General features: G+C 41.8%; 2 protein-coding genes across 5 annotated transcripts in view; one reads left to right on the top strand and one right to left on the bottom strand.

Moving 5' to 3' along the window:
• The first annotated feature begins 411 nt into the window (after positions 1–411).
• Positions 412–17,530, top strand: part of tacc1 (transforming, acidic coiled-coil containing protein 1) — a 28,425-nt gene continuing 11,306 nt past the window's right edge. The window contains exon 1 of one of the 3 annotated variants that reach the window (XM_062398207.1): positions 412–552. Coding sequence is in view for 2 of the 3 variants with exons in the window: in XM_062398205.1 (XP_062254189.1) it covers positions 16,738–16,886 (149 nt within the window). In the remaining variant the exon portion in view is untranslated. Of the gene's footprint in view, positions 553–4,630; positions 4,796–16,252; positions 16,887–17,530 lie in introns of those variants that run through there. The other 2 variants (XM_062398206.1, XM_062398205.1) reach the window with 2 other exon arrangements.
• aggf1 (angiogenic factor with G patch and FHA domains 1) lies at positions 5,705–12,177 on the bottom strand. 2 transcript variants are annotated; one of them, XM_062398203.1, is made up of 16 exons: positions 12,059–12,177; positions 11,907–11,968; positions 10,856–11,049; positions 10,507–10,606; positions 10,199–10,413; positions 9,668–9,799; positions 9,376–9,576; positions 8,166–8,574; positions 7,916–8,027; positions 7,515–7,566; positions 7,317–7,418; positions 7,069–7,234; positions 6,882–6,961; positions 6,679–6,800; positions 6,497–6,596; positions 5,705–6,375 (listed from the first exon to the last, which is right to left on the bottom strand). In XM_062398203.1, the coding sequence occupies exons 3-16, from the start codon at positions 11,039–11,041 to the stop codon at positions 6,136–6,138; spliced, it is 2,217 nt and encodes a 738-aa protein (XP_062254187.1). In that variant the 5' UTR covers positions 11,042–11,049; positions 11,907–11,968; positions 12,059–12,177; the 3' UTR covers positions 5,705–6,135. The 2 variants fall into 2 exon arrangements, with proteins under 2 accessions (XP_062254187.1, XP_062254188.1); XM_062398204.1 differs by lacking the exon at positions 8,166–8,574 and adding an exon at positions 9,117–9,186 and having other exon boundaries at positions 11,907–12,122.

The raw sequence follows: 17,530 nt of genomic DNA, 5'->3' as shown, positions 1-17,530 counted from the left end.
GATAGTGTGTAGCCTAATCAAACTTTGACACCACAACACGGTTAAACCCGGTGATGAAAAATCGATCTTTGACTTAGTTCTGTAGGTTTTGAAATTCCTGAAAAGTTTCCTGATTCTTTTAGCATATCCAGACCCTGAAAAAGTCCCCCAAAGGGAAATAATAATTATAGTAAAAATCCTTACAATTCCAATAGGGCCTCCCATTCGATGCTCTGGCCCTAATGAAAAGCTGCAGCAGCAGAACTATCTTTACTTGTAACTTCCACAGTGAAAGTGGAACCAAACCTGACATAGCACTGAAACTGCTGTGTCTTTAAAACCTACTCTGCTCTTGGCTCTTTGCCCAGACGGTTCATTTCCCATTTCCCATCCAGCCACATGGGCTGAGCTCCGTCACACACGGGAGACAAGTATTTTCACTCCGAGAGCAGCAACTCCACCAGCACTCTGAACTCCGTCTCCCTGAAGGACATCTGTCCCTGACCCATGCAGGACTTCATCTCCATCCACCGTGAAGGAGGTCACAGCTCGTCAATCCTCTGAGAGGTCCAGGTATGATTTACACTGACACTCACAGTGTGACAGCTGGGAGCCAGTCAAGGACACCGTTATCAGTTTTGATTAAAATACACAGGATCTTTGCGTTAGTAAACTGTGCTATAGTATTGATCTGCTGCTTTTTGGATGGCTGTGTGTCCAATGACTCGTTGAATGTGCTGTGTCTGGTGTTTAAAGGTCCTGCTGCCGGAGCTTTTGTCTTTTGCATGAACACAAAGCTTCTTTTCACAAATGTATAATTCCTCTCACTGGATGAGCCAGCAGTTTGTGGGGAGTGTGATGCCCTGAGGTGTAAAGCAGTTTGTTTCATTTAAGCTGTTTTTGTGAAGACTAACCGAAAGTTTTACCACGTGAGAACTTTGGAAAGAGCAGTGAAGGTTGATATTGAAAGTTTGAGGAGTTGTTAAGCTTCTCACAGTAGGTAGCAGTCACCAGGCTGCATAAACAGGATGCTGTAGTCTTTACACACTCACAGACACACACACACACACACACACTCACTCCGCTTGAATGAACAGGCACCACCAACAGCGTTGTTGATGTGATGAGCCGAGCGAGATGTTTCTCCACAGACTGTCTGGTTTGTGGTTGTGGACAAGTTGCGAGGAGGCAGCATCATGTGGGCTGTTTGTGCTGCTGCTGTTTCCGGAGGATTTTTCTGTGGAGATGAGGTCACAGGGAGACACACCCAGAGGCTTGGGGCCCGGAGCAGGAGCGGACATGAAGACATTCAACAGCGGCTCTGACTCAGTCACTCGCTGGGAGGAAGCCGCTCTGATGGAATTTCCATTCAGTTTGGAGGAAAGGAATTTAGGTCTGAATGTATGGAACCCTTCACATGTATGATATTACTAACATGGGTCATTTCTCCCTCACATGCACAAATACAATCCTCATGACGACTTGGACGAGTAATCTGCTACATTTTTTTATACAAACAAACATTTAGCAAAAGACTGGAGGGGGAAATCAAATTTCCTTTTTTTTAAATCTCAAAAGTGATTTTATATGAGCCTTCTTTTCTGAGTGAAAAACGTATTTCCATTGGAATGTGCTTGGAATGAGGATCATTTCCTCTCAGCCGGAGAGATCAAGTTGGATGACCTGTGAACTTATGGAAGCGCTTAAACCCCCCCCCCCCCACCACCACTTCCTGATCTCTCTTCTCCTCCCATGGTCACTCACACACAACAAATGCATTTTCACTGAGCCGGACACTGTTTTGACTACTGTCCAAGGTCACTTTTTAAATTTGTATAATCTTGTGTCTTCAGACTGAGAGCTTTACTCTAATATGTAAAAAGTTCAAATTTAGCCACACGGATGTGGCTCAGAGGGCTGACTGAGTCTGATGGGAAGTGTGTGTGTGTTCCATGCCTCTAATCAAAAGAGTTGGATAGAAGAGGGAGGGACTATGTGTAACAGACAGTGGAAGATATGCATCATTGTATTTACCTCTGCCAAGGCGGTTCTTGTTTTGTCTGTGCTTGATTTCTTTGTTAGCAGTATTGCACAAAAAATGTCCGACGATTTCCATGAAACTCTGTTGAGGGTTGGATCATTATCCAATGAAGAGCTCATTAAACATTGTGAGCAAGTTTCTTTTTACATTTTTGTTTATTTCTCAGATAATAATTCATGAATCTCGATGAAAGAAATCCGGCATCTGTAGGGGTCTGATATTCATGACATTGAGCAATTTGGTGCAGATCCAAATAAAAATCCGGATCTAGTTAATTTGAATGTGGTTTCTTAAGGAGACTGTTGGACCTCGGCGGAGGTAATCACTCTGCTGAGTGACCTTCTAGTTAATGAGCCTAATTGTTTCCTACAAGAAGTTTCTAAAGTCATCTCGTGATCTGAACACCAAAGAACTTAATGGAGTGGACTGCAAAGATCCCAATCTTCCATCTATCTATGGAGCTACTGTGTTTTCATTACGTGACTGGGATCACTCCCATCACCCTGGTTGTATGTGCACTGCATTGTACAAGGACTTTGCTGTGCCGCACATTGACTCACTCAGATGAACACATTGTTAGCAGCATTTCAAAGTGCAACACGCTGTGGTCAGCCCTGTGTAACGCAACACACCAGACCAGCTCTGAACACAACGAAACTCAGTTGAAAACCATCATGACGTGCTGTTCACTGAACTCTATTTCTGAGGTACATTTTCCAAAATTACAGACTCCACTGACCGATGCTTGTAGCACAGCCAAGCCCAACCCTCGACCATGATGGAAAACTTTAGTCCTGTCTTTTGTCGGGAAACCATGGATGATGATGAAGTTGCAGAGTTGCTCTTGCTCTTATATTGTGTGGTTGCTACAACACAGAGCAGGGAAGACAGGGAGTGTACAGTCGTGTTCAGAGTCGACCAGCTGATGTCGTGTTTCTCTCAGTGGCAGATCTGGACCAACTGAAGAATGAGTTTTTCTTCTCAGATTGTTTCATTTGAAGAATTAGAGAGATCAGGCTGAAGTTAAGGATCCATAAAGAGGCTGGTATTAAAGTATTGAATTGTTTATTTAGTTTCACTCATTTTGGATCAACTAATTTATCATTTACATAAATTTAATGATAAGCAATTAATTCAATATATTCTACTAATTGTTTTGTTTAGTATACTTTAATTAAATACACCTTTAATCTAATTTATTCAACCTAATAAATATAGTTAAATTAAAATACATTAAATTAATGATTTCAATATACATATATATAAATTATGAAGTAATAAATTCAACAAAATCAAATTCATTTAATATATTTGACTTTATATACTCAACTAATGTACTTGTCTATGTCAGTTGGTTTGATTTAACCTCATTTACAATAAGTCAATTAAAAAGGTCTTTTGAATCATTTCATTACATTAAATAAATCTAATTGAATCTAATCCAAACTATGTCCTCTACAGTTCCTGATTCGTTCATTCCGTAAAGCTTAACTCCTATTCATTAAAAAAGACAAAAATGGACAGAAAATACTTTTCAGTGATAAGCATCTCTGGCTCATCTTGATAATTTGTGTCTTGAACATCCTCCGAAAACCTGAAACATTTGTACAGACACTCCTCTGTTATCTGCAGACAAGAGACGCTTCCCTCTTCTTTGTCTGAGCGGATTTAAAAATACAGCACACCAGTGTATTAACATCTCAGTGTGATTGGGTTTATGGTTTATGTATGTGTGGTATGACCGAGGGGGCCTATATGCTCCATGACCTTTGACCTGTGTTCAGCTTGAAGCCATCAGGCGACTTTTAGACAGTCAGACACAGCAGCAGAACATTTTAGCAACTGTGTTAAAATGTTCCCGTTGGTATTAACATAAAAACTGTCATCACACCTGTGGCACACCGACATAGATCCTGTAACACAGATGTGGTGAATCAACAAAATGTCTTCCTGCTTTCTTAAACCTCTAAGATTCAAAGTAGCACACCATGACAACATGTCAGTTAGATAGCCGAGAATCTGTTTCAACTTCAAACTTCGACCTAAAGAGAACCTGTTGCCACTTGCCTGTGAGAGTACGATGTGAGGAAACAGGGTCGTCTCAGGAATACCCATATTTTCTCACTGCAACAATAACTGACAGAGCTCAACACTGTTTATTTTAACATGGGCCACAAACACTAAGAATGTTCATTTATTAGCATGTTTTCGTTACCATACATCAGACCATGAAAACACATCAGCTGATTTCATCCTCTGAGCACAAAGAATCACTTTTTGTTTTGCAGAAAAATAGAAATTATGAACGCACTTGAAAGAACAGAGGCCCAGTGTTCCTCTGATCGTCTTTGCAGTGTTAGGAACTGGTCAAGCTTGATCTCTGAAAGAGCCCTGAGCCACATACTCACACAAGAATGAATTCCCACTATATCTCATGACTCACAACATATCTTTATGGCGGACACTTTCTAACCAACACAACCGGACACACAGGACACAAGTCGTTCCCTCCCAACTTTATTACACTGCAGTATCAGCTGCTGACAGGAGGCTGAGGGAGGAGACTCCAGCAGGGAGGGACCTACCTGCACAGAGAGAGAGAGAGGAAGAAATGTGACAACAGAGAACCAGTGCTTCCCACTGAACAGACGGGATACACACCCGTACCAGTGTGTGTGTCCAGTGACTTGAGCGAGAGGGGATCAGAATGGGTGGATCTTTTAGTCAGAAGAGCAGCAGGAGGGCCAGCTCAAGGAGTCACAACAGCAGCAGCATGTGAGTCAAATCACTCACCTGTTTGAAACAGGTTGTAGTGCAAAGTCCACCACCATTTACTTTTCTATTTGTTGACATGAACTTGTGCTTCTTGTACCTGAGCTAGTAACAAATAACACTTTTCGGTTGTTTCCAGGTGAACCGATACCTGGAACTATAACACAAAACGTGTGGCTGGTTGAATTTGTTCTTCCCTGTGGTATGAATGGCCTCCGTTCGGGCGCACATTTGCACTCACATGCAAATATTCACACAGCCTCAAAATGAATCCTCAGTTCACACGTCACACTTCATATGGACGGACTGTACAATATGTTTGCTTACTGACGTTGAACAAATACGTGGCTTTGTGTGAACGCAGCAACAAAAACAGCAATGACAAACAAATGTAATCTGATCTTTCACAATGTTCAGAAAATGCATTTTTAAAGGTGCAACATGTTAAGGGGTTTGGTGTTTTGACACATGATCCAGTTGACAGGGCTGTCTGAGCAGATCCACAGTTGTCTCATCCCAGTATGATGTCATTGTGAGAAATGTAGCTTCACTGTGTCAATATTTGCTTGAGGCGATCCACGTCCTCTTTGTTCTGGCAGGCACAGCAGCAGATCTGCCCTGTGTTGGTTTGACTACAGACACATGGGTCTGTGAAACACTGTCAGGAGCTTCACTTCCAGTGTTGTGGCCCGAAAACATCCCACATTATTCACTTATGGAGCACAGGCAGAAACATTCTGCAAACACAGCGGCTGACTTTCACAAGCTCTGGACAACTGGTTGATAGACAGCGTTTTACAAATGACAGAAGAATCATTGTGTGAATGAAGTTAATCCCTAATTTATATAAAAGTTTGGCTTTGAAATGCATCTAATATTTCTTCAACAAATAACCACATGACAATGTGAAAGTTGGATGAATATACATGTTTTATTGGAAATTCTTATTCAATCTATTCCTAAATTTGTGGAATCTCCCACTGTTGCGCCAGATCAGCAGAGTTGTTTACTCTGCTGCCATACACGTCTCTTCTTCAGAAGAGGATTTTACCTGATCAATAAGAAATCACTGCCACCATGGAAACCGTAAACAAAGATGATACTCTTAAAATGGCATTAAAAAAAAACTGAGAAAATTAAAATGACTTCAATTGATCAATGTTTTCATCAAACTAGTTCAAATCTGGTGCCAAACACTGATGGTCACACTCTGCTCTCAACAGAACAAAGTTAGAGGTTGGACTTCGTTGGTTGCTGGGGTTTTCAACCGGTACACTAGAGAACAAACTGAGGAAAAAAGCACTCAGCTCTTAATTTCCAGGGTACATATATGCATCTTCTTCCTAACTTTGGCTGTCTGTCTGTGAGTTGGTGGTGTCAGTCTCTTCTGCTTTCACCCAGGCTTTGGGGGAGCTGCTCTGTGTTTTGGGGACCGATGCGTCAGGCTCGAACGTATCAGCAAATCGCTCTCTGGCTTTCTCCCAGTTCTTCTGGGACTTTGACTGGGTGATAGAGACACTGTCTAGAGACATGGCTGCACCAGCTCCAAGACCTGACTGAGACTTCCTGATTTTCAATTCAATCTGTGGAGAAAGAAATGAGAAAAAAGAAGAAAGAAAATCAAATATCTTTGCTGTTTTGGAGTACATCTATGTTAAAGCAGATGTTACAGTTCGACATCTCCAGTCAGTAAGGCGCTCTTACTGGGTTTTTCATTCCACTTCCTCCTTTGCCCAGTCCCTCTCCTTTCTTCCAGCCCATCTTTTCCAGCATCTTCCGTCCTCTATTGACTTCACTGATCTCCCTTTCAGAGGAAAATCATAATTGACAGTTACCACTCAAATCTATAATTTACATTCTTCAGCAGCATTCAACAACGGACTTACTTGTGGACAGAAGCAGGAGCATCATCTCTTTGGAAAACCCCCTCGCTGCCCACTGTCTGTCGACGAGACTCTGCTCGGTCCATATATTTGGGGTTCTTCATGGCTTTGGTCTCCTCATTGCTCTGTTTACAGAAAACACAGAGGTGAATGGCTGCATAAAGAAGAATTGAGGGATTAACCTGTCTACTGCTGCCAGCACTGACCTGCAGACCATATTTGGCCTTCAACTGTTTCAGCTCCTTCTGTCTCAGGGCTTCTTTATCCTCTTTGGTGGGAGCAGGGCCTTTATGAAAAACAGTGAGATTTAAGTGAAGTATATCACTGCTGTTTCATGATTCTAAGCCAGAAATATATTCTTCTGTGACTTGGTTTCCTCTCAAGGTTGCTCACCTGTGTTCTCCTCTCTCTTGTACTTGCTGAGGTGGGCCATCACCTGCCCTGGCTCACATCCATCACAGGTGTCAGTGCCTGAGTGGATATGGAAAGAGAGAACAGTCTCTCCCATCTTCACCTCATCGCCGTGCATCAACACTTGCGGCTCACTTATTGCTTTGGGCTGTTGAAATAGAAATATTGATAATGATGTCACTGCTAGCTTCAAGTTTTCCTAATTTATTTGAGAGAAGAAAAAGGCTGACCTGTAAGATTCGGTTGCCATTGATGACTGTTCCGTTCTGGCTTCCCTGGTCCACCAGCGCATAGCTCTGTTGCTCCTGGTCAAAGTGCACCTCTGCATGGAACTGAAACCGAACAACAGTTAGAAACATCACACGACCACGTATTACTCCAATGAACGATAATCTTCCCTCAGGAAGCAAAGAAGTGAAGAGCGTTACCTTGCTGACTCCCATCTCTGGTATTCGGATTGCATGATCCATGTCTTTCTCTCTGCAATAGAAAACAGCACTTTGTCAACAAGGAGTCTCACGAGCCGTTAGGACACACTGAGATATCAATTACTAATTTAGTTTAAAACATTGAACACCTGGAATGCAAACAATACAAAAAATAATCTAATCTGCACTGTGAGTTCGGGATCTGTTGCACCTCAAATACTAGTACTACTCAAAGTGTGTAAAAGCCAGGTGGCTCAGTATTTTCAGCCTTAGCACTAACGATTCATCCTCTTATTATCAAACACACACATTTTAAAGTCCTTGGTATGAAAGTATACATTTTAACTGAGATAAAACTTATGTTGGCACTTGACACGTAAGAGAGAGAAAATTACACAGACCTGCCGATGGTGGCCGGACAATCGGCAGTGATGATGAACAGAGTGCCCACCTGCAGCACAGGAGACCTGACTACTGTCACTCTTACACATGGCGGCCAAATGTTTGCATTTACTGCAAGAAAAATACAACCACCAAAAAGTTAAGACAATAAAAACAAATCAAGTTATTACCAGCTTAAACCCCACAAGAACTAATAGAGAACATGTGCACCCTGGACAGGTGCTAAATCCGTCTGGTCTCTCCTCTCACCTTCCTGACTCGGAGTCTCCATCTCAGATTCCTGGGAGGGGGATTCAGACGACGATGAGATCGAAGGAGTAGACTCCCACTTGTCTTTCTCAGACTCTGTGATCTCGCCCTCCTCCGGTTCGCTATTCCCCTCCGAGTCATCACTTCGAGTCTGGCTCTTTTTCTTTTTCTTCTTCTTCTTTTCTGATTTCTTGCTTTTCTTCTTTGATCTTCCTTTGTCATCGTGCCGTGAACCGTTTTTCAGCTTCTTCCTCTTCGAAGATTTATCGCTCTCCTCCCGGCGCGGAGCCAAGTCTGCACTGTGAGACCTGCGCTTCAGTTTCCGGGATTCAGTGTCTCTCTTGGTTGTTTTCAGCTCGACCCATTCAATATCTTCTTGTTCCAACCTCATCTCATCGAACGTTAGTTCCTGCCATCAGAGAGTCAATGGTGTGATTACCACCTTCAGTGATGTTCACTGACAGCAGGCCAGCTGGCTTTGTACTGTAGCTCCGTTGCCTTCTGGCACAGTGCACGATCTCAGTCTTCAAACACAGCTCATCATAGACCTCAACCAAATTATGTGAGGCTTAACAGGAAAATCCTCTGTCATCCCAATATTAGTTTGTGAGAAGATTTATACAAAGGATGACTAAAAACCTTGAGTCATGTTTACAACACAGTAGAGAAGTAATGATCACTTCAAACATGTTAACAGTTAAAAACTGTGAAACATCGTACAGACTTATACGATCCAAACTCAAACCTTTTAACTCTGTTAAGTTTTGTAAGAATATATTTATAATAAGTTAATAGTATTAAAGGTGTAGTTTGTAGTAAAGATGCCTTTAATAAAACTGTATATGGGATTTATTTGTTGGTGAAATGTACAACATTTTTACTATTTCAATGATGGTAGGAGAAATAAGTGTAAATATTTCTAAGACCTTAATGGTGGTATTAAAAATGTACCTCTGTGCGCAGCGATTTTCCAGCGAGAGGAAATCTTCATTTTAGCCAAAGAGCTAGTCACCTCTTGCACCTAGGTCAGAGGAATATTCTTTCAGTGAATTAGCCTCAAATTAATACAACAAGCAAGTGTTTGAAGACTGAGACTAACAAGGTCCAGAGGTCTTGTTTGGGCAACGGTAGAAAGCCAAATGGCAGCTGTCAGCAACAAAGAATAAAATGACTATAACATGGATCAATGAAAGATTTGTTTTTTAAATACCTTATCGTCCTGGTGTGACGTTTTCTTGAGCCCTTTCTTCAACTTCCTGCTTTTCTTCTCAGCAGTGTAGACGTCTGAACAAGGCTCCACACCGGTCTGTGCAGCAGGAAGCTCGATCCTGGAATGAAACTGATATCGGCCACTTTCTGCTTCGCAGTAGTAGTAAATGCCTGTGTTGGCATCGTAGTACAACTGACTAGCCTGAGGAAGAAAAATGGCTGGTCGGTCAAATTGCTGCTGAAATGAATTCAGCTATAGACACCAAAGTTTTACACAGCAGCAGTTGACGAACCGAGTCATAGTAGAAGCCTGTGCTGTGATCGTAGTACATCCCTGTGGTCTCATCAAACACAAAGCCGGTCTGTGTCATTGCCTGTTCAGCAGTGGCCCTCAACATGTCAGCTATAGAGCCTGCATCGCCCTCCTGGAAGAGACATCACATTTTATCTCAAACTTTGAACTGACATTTTCAAACAAATCTATTAATCAGTCTTTCTTTGTGCCAAATTTGAAAGGATTCTCTTGAGGCCTTCCTAAGAGTTCACGATACAAAAATGGGTTTATAGGTCATAGTGACCTTGGCCTTTGATCACCAAATTAAAATCTCATCATCCTTGATTCCAAGTGAATGTTGATGCCTGATATAATTAAATTCTTTATTGGTGCTCCGGACGTCACATTTCCAAGATCATTAGGTCACTGTGACCTTGATTTTTAATCTATGAACAAATTCTTATCAGTACTTGCTTGAGTTAAAAATGAAATTGAAGACGTTTTTCTCATAGTGACTGTTTAAATATAAGTAACTTTTTAATAAACTGACCTCTGTTGCGACTGTGACACTGCTGTTAGGTTGAGCTGACTCATCTGCAGGTTCTGCTTTGTTTGAGACCTCTGCAGCCTTGCTTTGGTCAGCTCCGTCCACTGCTGATGCTTCTGCTGATACTTCTGCTGCTGATGCTTCTGCGTTCAGGCCTTCCTGGGGATCTGCTGACTCAGTGTTCTGAGGATAGCTTCCATAGTAGTAGTTGTAATAATCTGGAAGAGAATACCGAAACATTTGCAACAGTTTTCTTATTTTATGATGTTGTCCTCCTATCCAACAAATGTACACATGTGAAATTTACACACCAGTTTCTGTCCACACATTTTCTTCTGTCTGAGTTTCACTGGTGACTCTGTCTTTATCCTTCTTCTTCCGTTCATGAATCTCTGCACTCAGCTGATCCACCTGAAACAAAAATAATTCAGATCAACAAATCAATGAATTCAGAATTCATATGCTTCTGACATGATGATCTGTTTGTTGTGAATCACAAAACAAAAGGCCAGCGTGACAACAGTTAATAGACTTTAATGAAATAAAACATTCACCAGAGGAGAACAAATAAAGTAGTTGTTGGTAATTAAGCTGCCATCTACTTGTGGTCACATCAGTTTTCTGAATAGGACACTTTGAGGGTGCATGTGTCGGACTGACCTGTTTCCTCAGGTCTTCGTTGTAGCTCTCTGTGCTCTTCTGGAGCCTCTCAGACTGATTCAGCTGCTTCTGTAACTTTGCCAGCTCGACTCTGCACTCTCTGAGCTCCTGCTTCAGCGAGTCTGCTTTCAGACGCAGCTCAGCCACTTCACACTCCTCGTCCTTGTCTCCATCTTCCTTCTCCATTACTGCAACTGAAGATTGAAAATTCAAATGTTTAAGTTATTCAAGAACGCAGCATTAAATTGGCAAAACAAGTTTATTTGTACTTTTCAATGGCGAGAGCTTTACGTGAAATATAAAAGACATAATGACAAACTGGAAGGCCCTGTTCAGACCTGGTACCATCCGTCCTGACAGATCTGATCACAAGTTGAAAGCCTGGGGCTTTATGAATCATTGCCATATGTAGAACTACTTTAGAGAAAGATTTGACCCATTTGAGAAAGACAGAAATACATATGGTGGTCACTGTTGTTAATATGGATACTGAGCGGTGAAACAATACTTTTGATTAATAAGTAAAACTCTCTCCGTGAGTAGAGAAATATAGCAAAACAGCTGTGGCCACGTGTATCCCAGACCATTACCAAACGCATTCCGGTTGAATTTAGGTGCGTTCGGAACCTGAACTTGACCCTTTGTTATCGGAACACTCAGGACTGATGTTGATACCAGGTCTCAAGAGGGTCTAAAAGCAACATCAGACAATACAACAGAAATATTAGGATGGTTAGAGACACGAATCGATGAAATAAGAAATAGGAGTTAAAGTAACGGTGAGGTGTAAGAAATGATTATTTGATTTAACAGAAGGCTGTAACTAACTAAAAGGAAAGCACAGGGGACCCGCAGTTCTCTACATGAAGCTTGTTCCGTGTGTGTGGAGCATATAAGCGAAACCCTGCCTCTGAGGAGGGAAAGTAAACCAGTCCCTGGAGACCTGAGGGGTCTGAGTGTAGATCAGACATGGATCGTATCAGTATAGAGACGTGTGATGTGTTGATGAAGGACCTGCAGCTGCACTTCATCCACATTGAGCCCCTCTCACCGTTTGTCTCCTCTCCGGCTCCTCGGATGTGAGTTCGGCGTCAGCGCGTCGCCTGAACCGACCTGAAAGTTGAAAATAAACATCTTGAAACCACTCCGCTTTTCCGACTCACTCCGGTACATGTTGAGAAGATTAGGAGACAGAGTTATAACCGTGGAAACGTTAACAGTCCACCCTGCTGTCCACCGCCATTAACTGAGTGCTAAGCGCGTCACAGCGGAAGTGCTTCTTCTTCACGTTTGGCGGATCTGTTCCGTAATGTCAATTTGTCACAGCAAGAAAAGAGGTATTGCCATCTAGCGGCAAATCTCAGTCATGTTTTTACAAGAAATAAAAAATATCAACTTTAAATGAAATGTTACATATGTAATTAAACCATTGTTTTAATGGATCCCAGCAAGTACTGTAAAAGACTAATCCTGGTCTTTCTGCTCTTGTTTTTGACTCTTTCCGACTCTTTTATTATTGGTATAACATTTGTGCCTTTAAAAATTGATGAACAAAGTGGTAAAGTGAGGGAGGAACTTATGGACTCATTGAGCTTTAGTTTTTAAGTGCCCCAGCTCTTTTATTTTATCATTATTTGTCTCTGCTGTTACTATACATTATTTTGTAGATTTCAAATGTTTTACAACAGGCAGTGTATTGTGTCTTCTTATGCTCTCCAGCGACATCTACCTTACCATATGTATTGATAATGTAACAATAACATTTTGTGCAGTGGTTATTCTCCGCATTCTTCAGTTGTTATAGTGCTTTTTGACCACTAGATGTCAATGCAGCACTGATTCTGCCATCTGTTGACTGATGAGGCTGGTGAATGGGCCCACAGTCATTTCTGACAGGATGTGGTTCCAACGCTTAACGGTCTCTGCCAGCTGCCTGTAGGTTTTGTTGGTTGGTGAGTGTTCTTCTCGTGGTGTTCAGTTTGTGCTCATATTTATCACAATAAGGCAGAAGTGAGCACTGCTCTAAACTACACTATTAACCAGTTGTTGTTGTTGGACTCTGCCAGTCCTTGCCGTCCCTCCGTTGTTCCTCAAACAAACACAACTCTTCTGCTTACATTTTGGACTCACTTCCTTCCTCCTCATTAGTTTCCAATCCTGAAAAATTAAAGAAAACAAAAAGAACATGGACTGTCTGATGCCTCCAGAGAGTTTGCTGACACATGCCAAAACCAGGCCATCTCTCCATGTGTCTGGACTTATTTCAGGCTCCAGAGCAAGGGCTGTTATGTAATACTATGGCTGCTTCATTGCAGTCTTAAACACAAAAACACTTATGTTTAATGCAAACTCCTATTTAAAGCAATATAAAGTAGACTCTGAGTAAATATATTATGTGTGTATAAGCACATTTTATCATTGCATTCTTTGACACACCTGAGCTTTGAAGCCACATTACAGCCCCGTCTGAAAGATATTGTTACATGATGGCGAAACAACTAAACCTACTTGTGTCATTAGTCAAAGTTGTACTGTAACAGCCTGAACTTGAGAACAACTCCAGAATAAGTTGGGGAAGGCCAGGTTGTTTTTCCTTCTCGTTTTAATGACTTTCTCAAAAAACTCCTTTCAGGTTCCTCCCACCGTGTTTGAAACCTGAGCTCTTCTGAGCTGTGTTTGGATTTTGGTGGAGCGTCAGACTTCTTGGCAGGAGCCGTGGTGGCTGTGGTAGTAGTGGTGATAGAGCCTTTGAGAATAGGTTGGTCTCTTTATCTTGAGTCACACGCAGCTGCCTCACGCTGCCTACTGATGTTTAATGATGCCCTTTATTTTTAGACGTGAAAAGCTCCAGTCCTAAAGGTTTCCTCACTGAGTACGCCTGAAACACTGTGTGCTTTAGTTCATTGTTTAGAACAACATGTTATGATTACATGTCAGGGATGGTAATAGGAATGCTTTCTTATGTAACCCTCTTATCCTTGGCGACCATGAGTTTTCACTGACTGCTCCATTGCAGAGTCACTTGGAATGAACAGTGAGTCCATGGAAACAAAGTCTTAAATGTTCTTTCCGCTTTCAGACATCAACATATTGATGAAAAAACCCTCCACAGATGTGAAAACCATATAAGGTTTGTCATGTGTTGTGACTTATTAATCACATACTGTATGATCCAAATATTGATCATGAATTATTGACCAGTTTAAACACAGATAATCCTTTGTTCTGATAAGCCTGAGCCTATGAACATTTCAGCTGTGTCTCAGTAACTTCAAAAAGAGAGAATCCTGCTGCTTTTGTGAGATCATTGTTTACAGATAATAAAGAGAAACTAACTTCTCAGAATAAAGGCGCAGACGGATCCTTGTGCACTGAGGAAAATCTTTTAAACTACTACTTTACTAGTACCTGGACATGATTAGTTCACATATTCCACAGGCAATGGGCAGTGGACACACTCCCCCCTTTTGTGCTCTGATGTGGAAACTGTGAGGCCGACTGAGGCACGTGTGTCTCTGTTGCTGGGTGAGAATTTGGGAGGAGTTTGGCTGCTGCATGGTCGAGCCAAACCTTTGACTTTCTGGCAATGGAGGTCGATAATTGAAAGAAATGCACAGAAGATGTTTTGTCATATTATACGTCAAGAATCGCGAAACAAAAACATCAGATCATGTACTATACAGGTGGACTAGAAAAACAACACTGATTTTAAAGTAACTAAATTGCTATACAAACACTGCTGCAAACATGGCTTTTGACTGATCTCCTTAATACTATGCGTGTATCTTAAATCCTTCTTTCTCTTTTCCATGGGTTTGTCTGTTTCCTCATCCATCTGCAAATGAAAGGATACAGTCATATTTTCTACCATAATGAAACATTCACTTTTAAACGTTTACAATGCAAGAGTTTATAGTGACTGTAATTATTCCTTACACTACAGATAATGAAGACAATGTACAGTATATTCCTGTTGGTGAATGGGCTGATACTGATATTGTTATATACAAGTTAAAATATAACAAACAATGCATTGTCCAATAATAATATATTTTGTAACATAGACATATAATATACCAAAGAAACTATGAAACTGATGTTTTTCATGAAAGATACGTGGCGAGATTCCTGGTTTGTTGTTTCTACATATTCTTTGTTACATGTCAGTCAACATACTGATATATCTTCGGCTGATACATCTGCTTCATTGTTTTGTAGGTCTAACTTCACAGTCTTTCACAGTCATTAATTTATTGAGCTGAAGCTAACGTTAGGCTCAGTAAATTGTAAATAGCCGAAGCGGTAGGATTCTCCAAAGTAAGAGTCAAATTGGAGCAGAATTCCCCCCCGTCTGTTTCCATGCATAGTTTGTCCTTGTACAGGCTAGGCACGATGACAAAAAGTTCACTTCTGATAATAACAGTGTAACTCTGTAATATTCCCATAAATAACTGCAGCTGCTAAAGCCTCATTTTGCTTTTTCTTGGGAGAAGTTACGGTGAGAAAGCGTTTCTGGGGGATTACATTTCAGCAAGTATGAACAGCAGGACAAACTGTAGAGAGCCATAATTCTGTCAGTGTACATATTGTGAGTATTGCTTTAGGATGGACTTGGGATGGGGGGGTAAGTGAACCAATATAATAAGGACAGAAGCTGCATTCACTCTCCTCTCATATGTGTTTCATAACGGCTTTAAAAACTCATATATCAAAGAGGTGAGTGGCAGATTCGATAACTCCTGCTAATTGGCTCTTACTTAAAGACATATCACATTTGAAGAAGAGGTTGTGATTATGATTATTTAAAGAGTCCTTTTCCATGACGTGTTTAGCCTTCATATGTCAACATGATGAATCCTCTGCTGACACACATTTAAGAGCTTTTTTTCATGTAAAGCAGCTATAGTTAAGTAGAAAACTGCTTCTCACGCTGTTCAGGCGTTTCAGACACATCATGAGAGATGTCATTCTGTCTAACTGCACAATTGTCTTCACGATGTACCCCTGTCAGAAACAATAATGGGGTTTTACCTGATGCTAATGAGTGCATTGAAGTCCATTGTTGCCTTTGAAGTTTAGTGCTATAGGCTGAGGCTATACCTCATACTAATTTCAGGTAGATCACCTGAGGCTGTCCAACAGAACAGGTTCTCGTGGTCATGCATGCCTGCCTGCCACTGGATGGGAGAGACAGATAACCGCTTAAAAGCCTGGGGGGGCAACGGGGGCTTTTGAAAATCCAGCCCCACATTCCTAACCTCTCTTTGGACTGTAAAATGTGGAGACCCAATCATACAACTCCTCCTCCTCCTCCTTCTCCTCCTCCTCCTGTGTTTGTTTTCTGACTCCCTCCGTCTGCCTCAGAGCAGAAGAGCAGCCTGACAGGGAGATACCAATCTCCAACCACAGGGGAACTCATTCGGCTCAGTGCAGAGAAGCTGCGTTCAAGATCCCTGCCTTCCCCCCTCTGCATTGCCTGTCAGTGGAGCAGCCTGATATGGAACGAGCGGTTGGAGGGGGTAGAGAAGAGAAGAGAGTGAGAGCAGCACTTTGGAAACCAGCTGATCAGACCTGTGGTATTCTGCCACAGAGGAAGAGAGGAGGAGGAGAGGGACTGTCACTTGGGAAAATAAGAGAAGAGAACGCAGAGGAAGTCTTTTTGAGAAAATACAAAAAGGAAAAATAATTATCTCCTTCCTTTCATGGGAAACTCATGTGAAGAAGGGAGCTCTGTGGGAAGATGTGAGAGCCAACTGGCAGCAGGGTGGAAATCTGAGGAGGAAACACGTAGAAAAGGACAACCAGTACCGTTCTTGATTTCAAGAAAACCCATCAGTGAGTCGACAGTGGGTGGAGGATCCCACCCAGAGGACTGAGGAGTGATGTCGTGGCTGTCACCTGTGTCATGGGCCAAATGGACGTGGACGGCGGTGCGAGGGGGAGAAGGGGAGGATGAAGAGGGGGAGGCCAGCGAGCAACGTGGAGAGAGAGGGGAGGAAAGAGAGGAGGATGAAAGATCTCAAGGCTTCAGGCAAGTGTTTTGCTGGGGCCCAGGGAACCACTGACACTGTGGGTTCTCCCACAAGAGGGGACATTTCTGCATGTGTGTTTCTATGCTCACCTGTCAGGGTGAGGAGTCTCAGAGATGAGATTGACAGAGAAAGACGTGTGTGTTGTGTTGTGTTGACACACACGTTGTGGTTTGGTTGGTCTTTATACTCTGATAGTGTTTAAAATTAATGTTTTTCTCAGGTGGTACATTTCTGTTGCTTTGACAGAAACAACACACACCCCAGTCAGGTACCAGTCAGGTACATTACAATTTAATGATGTAATCACTGGAAACACAAAGGTGACACATGCTCCAGAAACTGTTTCGTGTGTGTCTCTTTTCCTGATCCCATTATCATCCTGGGCATTGTTGCTCTACTTCTTTTGTGCTCACTCTTTAAACACATTTTATTGATTGACTGCTGTGTGAAGTCAAATATCAGAATCCATGTTGACTCTCTTGTTAATCAGTTGTTATACAACCAGAGTAACGTCAACATGTGTGATGTTGCTTCCTGAAGTTAAAGCCATTGCACTAATGTTGAAATAATGAAATCGGCACGGAAAAGACTGAGAATATATATATATATATATATATATATTACAAACTGTTTTCCCAGGCAA

The sequence above is a fragment of the Platichthys flesus genome, chromosome 2, assembly GCF_949316205.1.
Source record: "Platichthys flesus chromosome 2, fPlaFle2.1, whole genome shotgun sequence".
Taxonomy (NCBI): domain Eukaryota; kingdom Metazoa; phylum Chordata; class Actinopteri; order Pleuronectiformes; family Pleuronectidae; genus Platichthys; species Platichthys flesus.
The sequence above is the reverse complement of the archived record's forward strand: the minus strand, read 5'-3'. Positions and strand labels throughout refer to the sequence as shown.